General features: G+C 43.6%; 1 protein-coding gene across 3 annotated transcripts in view; it reads left to right on the forward strand.

Moving 5' to 3' along the window:
• ccdc149a (coiled-coil domain containing 149a) overlaps nucleotides 1-13,808 on the forward strand; it is a 227,162-nt gene that overhangs the window by 27,419 nt on the left and 185,935 nt on the right. For all 3 annotated transcript variants that reach the window (XM_070863485.1, XM_070863493.1, XM_070863499.1), the window contains exon 2: nucleotides 1,259-1,420. In XM_070863485.1, coding sequence (XP_070719586.1) covers nucleotides 1,259-1,420 — 162 coding nt within the window. The remainder of the gene's footprint in view (nucleotides 1-1,258; nucleotides 1,421-13,808) is intronic.

Raw genomic sequence — 13,808 nt, forward strand, 5'->3', positions numbered from 1 at the left:
GAAACAGCTGTGAAATGGTAGCTTTTATACCAGTTTTGCAGCTGTCACCTATTCAAAGCAATGGAGAATCACTGAAAACCCAAAGTATGTACCTGATGTGATCCCCAACCAACAGAAACCTCATGGAAAAAGTTGGAAAAATGGTTTGTAGCTGGTAAAATGCTGCTTAAGTACCTTTAAAGACCCTCTTAAATGTTTGAATTGGCTGACCTGCTTAGTGCCTGATCTGCAAAGCGTAGGGAGAGCTGGCACTTGGAAAATTTACAAGGATGTGGGTTCAGAACGGGATACCATCCCGCTGCCAATCTTTTAGATTTTGACAGCGGACCTGCCTCCAAAACCACCCTCCGAGTGCCGGCAAAATCCAGCCCTGTGTGTGGGATTCTATGATACCTTGAAAACGGTGGAGCCCCCTGCTGACCATTATGCCAGTGGTGTGGTGTGGGGAGAGAGGGGGGTGGTGTGGGGGGCATCCACTTCCTTGGAAGTGGTATTCCTGGTGTGATGTATCCAGGTGGGAGTGAACTTCGCCTTAGGGGTCAGGTTGACCTGTGTGCCTGGAAACCCAAAAAACACAACAGTAAGTTTGAAAAATATATGTATTTAAATGGTGAACCCCCCCCCCCTTTACAAAGGGGGCGATTGGGAGCTATGTTTGATTATTTCCAGAAAAGAGTCCTCATGCTGCCCAACATTCTTCACTCCTACTGGCTGGCCACTCTGATACCCCAATATACAGCCTCTTTAACGTACGGGTGCCCCAGTGATTAGCGTGGAAATTAAGGAACTTTCCCCTGACACTACATGCTGCTGACTACACAAAGTTTGGTCAGGATACTCGGTGTATCCCAGCACTTATGTGCCCTACCCACATATTTTCTGCCCCACGATGGTTTGTAGATACTGCAGAAGACCTCAGCCATAATCTTATTAAATGGCCTACTCCTGCTCCTATTTCTTATGTTCTTATGATATTCTTACCTCGTTAATATTAAAGGCTGTAGATTTTCTGTGACACTGTCATGGTTACCAAAAAATTGTGATCCGTTGTTTTAGCATTCAAATTTAGTTGCCTAAGGAAACTGGGATAGCTTATGTAAATGATAACCTATATTTCACAAAAGTTCAGTAGGTGGTAGAAACGTGGGGAAGTTTGAGAGAAAAACATTCCTACTGCCTCTTTGGAAAAAACAAACCTGAAATGTGTATGCTTTTACACCATGCTTTGGCCTAAATTCAACATTTTCCTCTGTTTCAGTATTTGATATGCAAAAGGAAGCTGGAAAGCAAGAAGGAAGCTCTGTTGATCCTCTCCAAGGAGCTTGATACATGCCAGCAAGAACGTGACCAGTACAAACTAATGGCTAATCAGCTACGGGAACACCATCAATCATTGAAGAAAAAGTACAGGGAGCTAATAGTAAGTTGCTATTTAAATGTACAAACCCTGTCTACCAGCTGAATTGTGGGAGGGAGGAGCAAAGTTAAGTCAATTTTAAAAATTATTTTTTGAAGTGCAGTTTTCTCTTTAGCATATTTGTGCCAGCTGTGGCTCAGTTGGTAGCATTCTCGCCTCAGAATCAGAAAGTTGTGGGTTCACGCCTCACTCCAGAGACTTGAGCACAATAATCTAGACCGTCACTTCAGTGCAGTACAGAGGGAATGCTACACTCAGAGGTGCCGTCTTTTGGATAAAATATTAAACCGAGGCCTGTCTGCTCTCAGGTGGACATAATAAATTCCATGGTACTATTTCAAAGAGGAGCAGGGGAGTTATCTCTGGATGTCCTGGCCAATATTTATCCCTCAATCAACATAACACAAACAGATTATTTGGTCATTATCACATTGCTGTTTGTAAGAGCCTGCTGTGTGTAAATTGTTTGCCGAGTTTCCTACATTACAACAGTGTCTACACTCCAAAAGTACTTAATTGGCTGTAAAAGCACTTTGGGATTTCCTGAGGGTGTGAAAGGTGCTATATAAATGAAAGTCTTTTTTCTTTCTTACAGTAAGTGTTTTCATGGCCTCCTTAAAAATAAATAAATTAGGAAACAGTACAAGGGGGTGGAGGAGTTTAAAAGACTTGTTCATGTTAAAACCCAGTAGGCCTGCTCAGTACCAGAATATTATATAGAGCTTTCTGGAGAATATTTTTAGTGCCTGGTAATTGTAATCTCTTACAGTACTTGTAAAAGAATCAAATCTTCTCATTAGCATTATTCACAGATATTTTCTCCCCTGTTTTTGCCACATATGCTAAACATACAGGGCAGAATAATATCTAAAAGCTGAAGAAATATGTTAAAGTATGATCCTTCCAAAATAATTTTTCTCTTTAAAGCATAGCTTTGATTATAATTTGCAGCATTAGCAACTATTCACATTCCCATTGCTATGATCATTTCAAAAATATGAACATGAAATGAGGAAAATCCTCCAAGCCCCTTCAGCAACATTTGAGTTAAATCACAGACTCTGACCAACCCAATTAATCTCCCGAGGAAAGGTTCTGTAAAGTATTTCTGCTTCCTAAAGGTGAAACAACTGACATAGAACATCTAACCTCTGACTTACATTCTGCAATTGTCTTATTTGATATATTTTTAATATTCCAACAGTTTAAAAATGATGTTCCATACAGCATTTAATTATTGCTGTCTATATTATCCTTAAAACTGTTAACTTAGTAGGTAAATACATTAGCAGGTATGCCCATGAACACCTTATACAGTGCACTGTCCTACAATATCTTAATGGGCAGCCCATGTGAAGGTTATTACAGTGTGAAATATTTATCCTTGATAGCGTTAAAATTTTCTGCAACAATGCAATATATATTAATAAACAATCTCCGAGTAAAGGATCCACTCAGAATGAGTGATTGTAGTATGATTGAATTTCAAATTCAGATGGAGGGTGAGAAAGTTGGATCTCTAACCAACGTACTAAGCTTATTTAAAGGAGACTATGAAGGTATGAGGGCAGAGTTGGGTAAAGTGGACAGGGAAAATAGATTAACGTGTAGGACGGTTGATGAACAGTGGTGTACATTTAAGGAGATATTTCATAACTCTCAAGAAAAATATATTCCAGTGAGGAGGAAAGGGTGTAAGAGAAAAGATAGCCATCCATGGCTAACTAAAGAAATAAAGGACGGTATCCAATTAAAAACAATGTGGCCAAAACGAGTGGAAGGCCAGATGATTGGGAAGCGTTTAAAAGCCAACAAAGAATGACTCAAAAAATGATTAAGAAAGGGTAGATCGACCTATGAAAGTAAACTAGCACAAAATATAAAAACAGACAGCAAGAGTTTCTTTAGGTATGTAAAAAGGAAAAGAGTGGCATAGAGGACGAGACCGGGGAACTAGTAATGGAGAACATGGAGATGGCAGAAACTCTGAACAAATATTTTGTATCAGTCTTTACGGTAGAGGACACTAACAATATTCCAACAGTGGATAGTCAAGGGGCTGTAGGAGGGGAGGAACGTAACACAATCACAATCACTAAGGAGATGGTAGTTAGTAAGATAATGGGACGAAAGGCAAATAAATCCCCTGGACCTGATGGCTTGCATCTTAAGGTCTTAAGAGAAGTAGCGACAGGGATTGTGGATGCATTGGTTGTAATTTACCAAAATTCCCTGGGGAGGTCCCACCAGATTGGAAAACTGCAAATGTCATGCCCCTATTTAAAAAAGGAGGCAGACAAAAAACAGGAAACTATAGACCAGTTAGCCTAACATCTGTTGTTGGGAAAATGCAGGAGACCATTATTAAAGAAGCAGTAGCAGGACATTTGGAAAAGCAAAATTCGATCAGGCAGAGTCAGCATGGATTCATGAAGGGTAAGTCATGTTTGACAAATTTGCTGGAGTTCTTTCAGGATGTAACAAACAGGGTAGATAAAGGGGAACCAGTAGATGTGGTGGATTTGGACTTCTAGAAGGCATTTGACAAGGTGCCACATAAAAGATTACTGCACAAGATAAAAGTTCACAGGTTTGGGGGTAATATATTAGCATGGATAGAGGATTGGCTAATTAACAGAAAAAAGAGTCGGGATAAATGGTTCATTCTCTGGTTGGCAACCAGTAACTAGTGGGGTGCTGCAGGGATCGGTGCTGGGACCCCAACTATTTACAATCTATATTAATGACTTGGAAGAAGGGACTGAGTGTAACATAGCCAAGTTTGCTGACGATACAAAGATGGGAGGAAAAGCAATGTGTGAGGAGGACATAAAAAAATCTGCAAAAGGACATAGACAGGCTAAGTGAGTGGGCAAAAATTTGGCAGATGGAGTATAATGTTGGAAAGTGTGAGGTCATGCACTATGGCAGAAAAAAATAAAAGAGCAAGTTATTATTTAAATGGAGAAAGATTGCAAAGTGCTACAGTAAAGCGAGACCTGGGGGTACTTGTGCAAGAAACACAAAAGGATAGTATGCTGGTACAGCAAGTGATCAGGAAGGCCAATGGAATCTTGGCCTTTATTGCAAAGGGGATGGAGTATAAAAGTAGGGAAGTCCTGCTGCAGCTGTGTAAGGTATTCGTGAGGCCACACCTGGAATACTGCGTGCAGTTTTGGTTTCCGTATTTACAAAAGGATATACTTGCTTTGGAGACAGTTCAGAGAAGGTTCAATTGGTTGATTCTGGGGATGAGGGGATTGACTTATGAGGAAAGGTTGAGTAGGTTGGGCGTCTACTCGGAGTTCAGAAGAATGAGCGGTGATCTTATCAAAATATATAAGATTATGAGGGGACTTGACAAGGTGGATGCAGAGAGGATGTTTCCACTGATGGGGGAGACTAGAACTAGAGGGCACGATCTTAGAATAAGGGGCCGCCCATTTAAAACTGAGATGAAGAGGAATTTCTTCTGAGGGTTGTAAATCTGTGGAATTTTCTACCTCAGAGAGCTGTGGAAGCTGGGACATTGAATAAATTTAAGACAGAAATGGACAGTTTCTTAAACGATAAGGGGTTATGGGGAGCGGGCAGGGAAGTGGAGCCGAGTTCATGATCAGATCAGCCATGATCTTATTGAATGGCGGAGCAGACTCGAGGGGCCATATGGCCTACTCCTGTTCTTATGTTCTTATGAATTTGACATTATTTGACGGTCGGTAACCAGGCCCAGAGCCGACCCGACCCAGTGCCCAGACGTACCTTCGCCTTCCTCACATGTTCCGGTCTCCCCTTCAGGTGCACCCAGATCTACTGGGAGCCGGTGAATCCGGCAGGTAATGTCTGATTGACAAAGGCTGCGAGATGGCCAGAACATAGAAACATAGAAAATAGATGCAGGAGTAGGCCATTCGGCCCTTCGAGCCTGCACCGCCATTCAATAAGTTCATGGCTAAACATGCAACTTCAGTACCCCATTCCTGCTTTCTCGCCATACCCCTTGATCCCCCTAGTAGTAAGGACTACATCTAACTCCTTTTTGAATATATTTAGTGAATTGGCCTCAACAACTTCCTGTGGTAGAGAATTCCACAGGTTCACCACTCTCTGGGTGAAGAAATTTCTCCTCATCTCGGTCCTAAATGGCTTACCCCTTATCCTTAGACTGTGACCCCTGGTTCTGGACTTCCCCAACATTGGGAACATTTTTCCTGCATCTAACTTGTCTAAACCCATCAGAATTTTAAACCTTTCTATGAGATCCACTCTCATTCTTCTGAACTCCAGTGAATACAAGCCCAGTTGATCCAGTCTTTCTTGATAGGTCAGTCCCGCCATCCCGGGAATCAGTCTGGTGAATCTTCGCTGCACTCCCTCAATAGCAAGAATGTCCTTCCTCAAGTTAGGAGACCAAAACTGTACACAATACTCCAGGTGTGGCCTCACCAAGGCCCTGTACAACTGTAGTAACACCTCCCTGCTCCTGTACTCAAATGCCCTCGCTATGAAGGCCAACATGCCATTTGCTTTCTTAACCGCCTTCTGTACCTGCATGCCAACCTTCAATGACTGATGTACCATGACACCCAGGTCTCGTTGCACCTCCCCTTTTCCTAATCTGTCACCATTCAGATAATAGTCTGTCTCTCTGTTTTTACCACCAAAGTGGATAACCTCACATTTATCCACATTATACTTCATCTGCCATGCATTTGCCCACTCACCTAACCTATCCAAGTCACTCTGTAGCCTCATAGCATTCTCCTCGCAGCTCACACTGCCACCCAACTTAGTGTCATCCGCAAATTTGGAGATACTACATTTAATCTCCTCGCCTAAATCATTAATGTACAATGTAAACAGCTGGGGCCCCAGCACAGAACCTTGCGGTACCCCACTAGTCACTGCCTGCCATTCTGAAAAGTACCCATTTACTCCGACTCTTTGCTTCCTGTCTGCCAACCAGTTCACAATCCACATCAGCACACTACCCCCAATCCCATGTGCTTTAACTTTGCACATTAACCTCTTGTGTGGGACCTTGTCGAAAGCCTTCTGAAAGTCCAAATACACCACATCAACTGGTTCTCCCTTGTCCACTCTACTGGAAACCTCCTCAAAAAATTCCAGAAGATTTGTCAAGCATGATTTCCCTTTCACAAATCCATGCTGACTTGGACCTATCATGTCACCTCTTTCCAAATGCGCTGCTATGACATCCTTAATAATTGATTCCATCATTTTCCCCACTACCGATGTCAGGCTGACCGGTCTATAATTCCCTGTTTTCTCTCTCCCTCCTTTTTTAAAAAGTGGGGTTACATTGGCTATCCTCCACTCCATAGGAACTGATCCAGAGTCAATGGAATGTTGGAAAATGACTGTCAATGCATCCGCTATTTCCAAGGCCACCTCCTTAAGTACTCTGGGATGCAGTCTATCAGGCCCTGGGATTTATCGGCCTTCAATCCCATCAATTTCCCCAACACAATTTCCCGACTAATAAGGATTTCCCTCAGTTCCTCCTTCTTACTAGACCCTCTGACCCCTTTTATATCCGGAAGGTTGTTTGTGTCCTTCATAGTGAATACCGAACCAAAGTACTTGTTCAATTGGTCTGCCATTTCTTTGTTCCCCGTTATGACTTCCCCTGATTCTGACTGCAGGGGACCTACGTTTGTCTTTACTAACCTTTTTCTCTTTACATATCTATAGAAGCTTTTGCAGTCCATTTTAATGTTCCATGCAAACTTCCTCTCGTACTCTATTTTCCCTGCCCTAATCAAACCCTTTGTCCTCCTCTGCTGAGTTCTAAATTTCTCCCAGTCCCTGGGTTCGCTACTATTTCTGGCCAATTTGTATGCCACTTCCTTGGCTTTAATACTATCCCTGATTTCCCTTGATAGCCACGGTTGAGCCACCTTCCCTTTTTTATTTTTACGCCAGACAGGGATGTACAATTGTTGTAGTTCATCCATGCGGTCTCTAAATGTCTGCCATTGCCCATCCACAGTCAACCCCTTAAGTGTCATTCGCCAATCTATCCTAGCCAATTCACGTCTCATACCTTCAAAGTTACCCTTCTTCACGTTCTGGACCATGGTCTCTGAATTAACTGTTTCATTCTCTATCCTAATGTAGAATTCCACCATATTATGGTCACTTCTCCAAGGGGCCTCGCAGAACGAGATTGCTAATTAATCCTCTCTCATTACACAACACCCAATCTAAGATGGTCTCCCCCCTAGTTGGTTCCTCGACATATTGGTCTAGAAAACCATCCCTTATGCACTCCAGGAAATCCTCCTCCACCGTATTGCTTCCAGTTTGGTTCGCCCAATCTATATGCATATTAAAGTCACCCATGATAACTGCTGCACCTTTATTGCATGCACCCCTAATTTCCTGTTTGATGCCCTCCTCAACATCACTGCTACTGTTTGGAGGTCTGTACACAACTCCCACTAACGTTTTTTGCCCTTTGGTGTTCTGCAGCTCTACCCATATAGATTCCGCATCATCCAAGCTAATGTCCTTCCTAACTATTGCATTAATCTCCTCTTTAACCAGCAATGCTACCCCACCTCCTTTCCTTTTATTCTATCCTTCCTGAATGTTGAATACCCTGGATGTTGAGTTCCCAGCCCTGATCATCCTGGAGCCACGTCTCTGTAATCCCAATCACATCATATCTGTTAACATCTATTTGCACAGTTAATTCATCCACCTTATTATGGATACTCCTTGCATTAAAACACAAAGCCTTCAGGCTTGTTTTTTAACGCCCTTTGTCCTTTTAGAATTATGATGTAGTGTGGCCCTTTTTGTTTCTTACCTTTGTTTACTCGGCCTTCCACTATTGCTTTTTACCTTTCCACCATCTGTTTCTGACTCCATATTACTTCGCCCTATCTTGCTGCATAGGTTCCCATCCCCCTGCCATATTAGTTTAAACACTCCCGAACTGCATTTGCAAATGTTACCCCAAGGACATCAGTTCCAGTCCTACCCAAGTGCAGACCGTCCCTTTTGTACAGGTCCCACTTCCCCCAGATCTGGTTCCAATGTCCCAGGAATTTGAATCCCTCCCTCTTGCACCATTGCTCAAGCCACCTATTTATTCTAACTATCCTGCTCCCTCTACTCTGATTAGCACGTGGCACTGGTAGCAATCCAGAGATTAGTACCTTTGAGGTCCTACTTTTTAATTTAACTCCTAGCTCCCTAAATTCAGCTTGTAGGACCTCTTCCCGCTTCTTACCTATATTGTTGGTACCTACATGTACCACGACAACTGGCTGTTCACCCTCCCTCTCCAGAATGCTCTGCAGCCGCTCCGAGACATCCTTGACTCTTGCACCAGGGAGGCAACATACCATCCTGGAGTCTCGGTTGCGGCCGCAGAAACTCCTATCTATGCCCATATCACTATAGCCCTCCCACTCTTTTTCCCGCCCTTCTGTGCAGCAGAGCCACCCATGGTACCATGAACCTGACTGCTGGTGCCTTCCCCTGGTAAGTCATCTCCCCCAACAGTATCTGTTTTGGAGGGAGATGACCGCAGGGGACTCCTGCACTACCTTCCTGCTCTTGCCTTGTCTCTTGGTCACCCATTCACTATCTGTCCTAACCTTTACCTGCGGTGTGACCAACTCACTAAATGTGCTATCCACAACATTCTCAGCATCGCGCATGCTCCAGAGTGAGTCCATCCGCAGCTCCAGTGCCATCATACGGTCTGTCAGGAGCTGCAGCTGGACACACTTCCCGCACTCATCGTAATCAGGGACACTGGTCCGAGCTCTCCTGCCATGACGTAACCCTTAAATTAATTTACTTACTAACATTTACTTGAACACCAAATAGCTACTTAGTAGTTCGCTGCCAATTAAACCAATCTAAAAGTCAGTCTAAAAGAGAGTTATACTTACCAGCTTGGCTGTGATGTCACCTCTCGATTTCGCACCCCTCTATCTTTGTCTGCAGCAGGTTGGGCTGGTCTCTGGGCCTCCGTCTCCAACTCTCGCACTCCTTATCAGCTGCTCTAGTGTCAGCACTGGTAGGAAAAACAAGACAAAACAGCACCTGCCACCCCCACTTGCCCTTAAAACTCACCAAACTCACGAATGCCACTCTATGCTGCTGCACTCCGTGCTCTGCACGAGCTGCCTCTTTTTAAACTGTATCTAGGTCAGATGACTCACTACTGGTCAGTCGTTTACAGAACTGGTTTTAACTAGCTGCTAATTGCCTCCTACTGGAGTTACCTCGTTTTTCTCTGCCGAACCTGAAAGATTCCCAACTATTTAACTTTTCCCCTTTAAATTAAACTGCTACTTACTTAGAAGCTACTGGCAATTGCCACTAACAATTTACTCCAGCCTCCAAATCGTTTAAAGAGAATAACCCTTAAAACTCACCCACTTACCAAACTCACGAATGCCACTCTATGCTGCTGCACTCCCATTCGGAAGAGCTCTTCGATGGCGGACTTGCTACGCTCCAGGGATGTGATCGGGGCCCAGACGAGGCGAGGGCCCAGGGGCAGCACTGGGCAGCCCACACTGCGATATGTGTGCTCACTAGAACCATGCAGCAGAGCTGGTCTCCAGTCGTCTTGCGTAATCCTTGCCACTGGACCAAGACCTAGCACTGTCAAGCCCGTGTGGTGGCTGGTGTGTAACGGCCACCACACGTTAAAAAAATCCACAAACGGACATCTTCCACCCTTCAAGATGTAGTTCTGGACCTGTAATATTAGGTCCTTCATTGAAACATTTGTGAACTCATCCCTTTTAGGCGTGGAAGCAAGTCATCCTTGTTACGAGGGACTGCCTATGATGATGATGATGAAAACTGTTAAATGCATCTGAATAAGATATTCACCCAGCCCTCTTTGAAGTGTACAGAAACAGCATTAACTGCTTTAGCTGGGACGATATTTCACAACTCTGTCAGGAAAACTTTGGGACTGAAATTCCGGTCGGAGGCTTCCCGCGGGTAATTGCCTCCGACCTGAAACATTTATAAGAATTTATGTGGTGGTCCGGGAGGAGTCTGTGATTCCGGTGGGGAGGCCTTCTCTTCCCGCGTGTGACTGCTCAACCAATCAGCTTTCTATGGAGACACAAGGAAGAATAAGGTCACATTTTTAACACTAATTACATTTTTCGACACAATTCAATTTTTTTTCCAGGCCTGCAACATTCAAACAGGACAAATCAGCAAATAAGAAATAATAAGTATAAATAGAATTGAGTTGCTAGGGACCTTTGGCAACTCTAGACTTGCCAAAACTTGGAAGCTGTGGGTTGCACATCCTTGTCATAAGAGATCTACTAGTGTCATGTATATTTTTGAGCTAAAAGGACGGGGAAGAATTTGACTAGTCTTCATTTGCGAAGATTCTTTTTAAATTATGAAGAGATTTGGTGCAGTAGATTGGAAGAAACTGTTTCATAGAAACATAGACACATAGAAAATAGGTGCAGGAGTAGGCCATTCGGCCCTTCTAGCCTGCACCGCCATTCAATGAGTTCATGGCTGAACATGCAACTTCAGTACCCCATTCCTGCTTTCTCGCCATACCCCTTGATCCCCCTAGTAGTAAGGACTTCATCTAACTCCTTTTTGAATATATTTAGTGAATTGGCCTCAACAACTTTCTGTGGTAGAGAATTCCACAGGTTCACCACTCTCTGGGTGAAGAAGTTTCTCCTCATCTCGGTCCTAAATGGCTTACCCCTTATCCTTAGACTGTGACCCCTGGTTCTGGACTTCCCCAACATTGGGAACATTCTTCCTGCATCTAACCTGTCTGAACCCATCAGAATTTTAAAAGTTTCTATGAGGTCCCCTCTCATTCTTCTGAACTCCAGTGAATACAAGCCCAGTTGATCCAGTCTTTCTTGATAGGTCAGTCCCACCATCCCGGGAATCAGTCTGGTGAACCTTCGCTGCACTCCCTCAATAGCAAGAATGTCCTTCCTCAAGTTAGGAGACCAAAACTGTACACAATACTCCAGGTGTGGCCTCACCAAGGCCCTGTACAACTGTAGCAACACCTCCCTGCCGCTGTACTCAAATCCCCTCGCTATGAAGGCCAACATGCCATTTGCTTTCTTAACCGCCTGCTGTACCTGCATGCCAACCTTCAGTGACTGATGTACCATGACACCCAGGTCTCGTTGCATCTCCCCTTTTCCTAATCTGTCACCATTCAGATAATAGTCTGTCTCTCTGTTTTTACCACCAAAGTGGATAACCTCACATTTATCCACATTATACTTCATCTGCCATGCATTTACCCACTCACCTAACCTATCCAAGTCACTCTCCACCTACTGGCAAAGGGTGGGTAATCAGAGGTAAGGATCTATTTGGTCTTTTACTTTCTGTTTCTTGTATACATAGTTTAAAAACACACTTGCATCTGTGTTGCAGCTGTATGTAATCTGTCTTCATATTGTGTCTGTCTGTCTTACCTTTTATCTTCATTTTAATTATTCTCATAGACATTTGTATACTTCAGATTCTGATTTTTGTTTCGCTGCGTATACCTTAAAAATATATTTTTTTCCTTGACCTTTATTATATTTTTGACCGTAGTCAGTTGTGGTCTTGTTTAACTGTGTTTCTCTCTCCCAGAGGGATATAGCTGCTTTCCATACACATTGAAACAATCTGAACATTATTCTACTTCAGTTTTGTGTTTTTCACTTCCCACCTAATCTTCCCTGGTGCTCTTTTCACAGCTGGAAAGTTTGCTCCTGAGCTGGGACGGGTTTTCGACTTTTGGGATTTTTCGGCGAAAATGGTAGCAATACGTAAAACTTACCGTTTGGTAGATGGAGGACTTTACAAAACATTTCTACTGTTTTTTTTTATAAACAGCAATACACAAGTACTTTCCAAACTTTGATTATTTATAGGAAGCTAGATGTCAATTACTCTCCTGCAGTTATTCTGACAGCAGTAGACTAGTGCTAGCTTCATGTTCCCAGATCACATCATGTTAAGTTGTTCATGACAACATTAAGAAAGCCGAACTTTCGGCCTTTACGTCTGCGCCTGGGGTGCATCGGTAAGGGAGGTATTGCACAAGCATTTGCGACCAAAACTCTAGTTTCGGCAACTTTAGTCCGGGGCCAGAAGTACTGCGAGAGAGGCCTTCGGAGGGGGAATTTTTATTTTCCAAAAAACATTCCAAAAACATTTACAAGACCCTTAACTCCCTAATCGCTGCAAAAACATTAAAAAAATAAAAACTTTGGGCTCAATTTTGCCCAAAGCCGTTTTTTGGTGTATTGCCAGAGTTATGCCCGTTTTTCTAGGCCACAACTGCTCCAAAAATAACTGCCAAGTTTCCCCGCTCTATTTTTTTTAAATTGCCGCTGTGTAGCCTGTCCTGTAGCCTCGGGGTGGGGGGTTGGAACCAAATGCCTGCACCGGAAAAACGATGCTGCTCCTTCTGCACATGCGTGGGGGAAAAAAAGGATGTTTTTGACGTGATTCCTGTGGGCGCGCATGCGCAGTACAGCTCCCAGTCTGCATTTGGCCATTTTTTAAAGAGCCAATTGTGTGTGTGAGAATGTTGTGTGAGAACTTTAATTATCATTGGAAAAATCAGAGCAGCAATACATGATGCAACGCGATGCAAGGACCAAGAATTTCTTGCAGGCTGAAATGGAGGCATTAGTTACTGTGATTGAGAACAGATGGCAGGAGCTGGACCCCAGCAGAGGTCACATAAAAGTTCCACCCAAAGAAATGAAGAAACGCTGGAACCAATTTGCAGAAGATTACTGTGCAATGGTCACCACCCTGAGGTCTGGAGGCCAGTGTAAAAAGAAGTGGCAGGACCTTGGTCAAGTAGTTAGTGTAAGTAATATTTTCATTTTTCAATGTAATTGCAATTGTAAATGTGACCATTTGTACGTCCTGCCAGCAGAAAGACACCCTCGCTAAAAAGTTATATTTTCATCTTTGCAGAGGAAAATGGTACATAACAAATGAGAAAGAACTCGAACAGGAGGAGACCCGGCAAATCTGCACCCACTGACAGCCTTGGAAGAGAGGGTCGCTGCTTTGATGGGTACTGCCTGGAGAAAAGCAAACTGCACAAGCTGGGCCCATACTCGAGGGAGAGGGTAAGTCCTGCAAATTCCACAGTCTGGCTTTCCTAAATGTTAAGTACTGCACAGGCTAGCCATGCTTCGGTTCATGGAGATGTCTCCCTCAGCTACGCTTCGGTTGATGCAATATGCTATAATTCATCGTGGTCCTTCAAATCAGCCTGCTGCCTGCGCTGTGTGAGCCTACTCATGCCACCCACCCTGCCCCCTCCTCTGCTGTTAATCATTTGTCTGTTATTTTTGCAGAACTTGAGGCC

Source organism: Pristiophorus japonicus, chromosome 2, assembly GCF_044704955.1.
Source record: "Pristiophorus japonicus isolate sPriJap1 chromosome 2, sPriJap1.hap1, whole genome shotgun sequence".
NCBI lineage: Eukaryota > Metazoa > Chordata > Chondrichthyes > Pristiophoridae > Pristiophorus > Pristiophorus japonicus.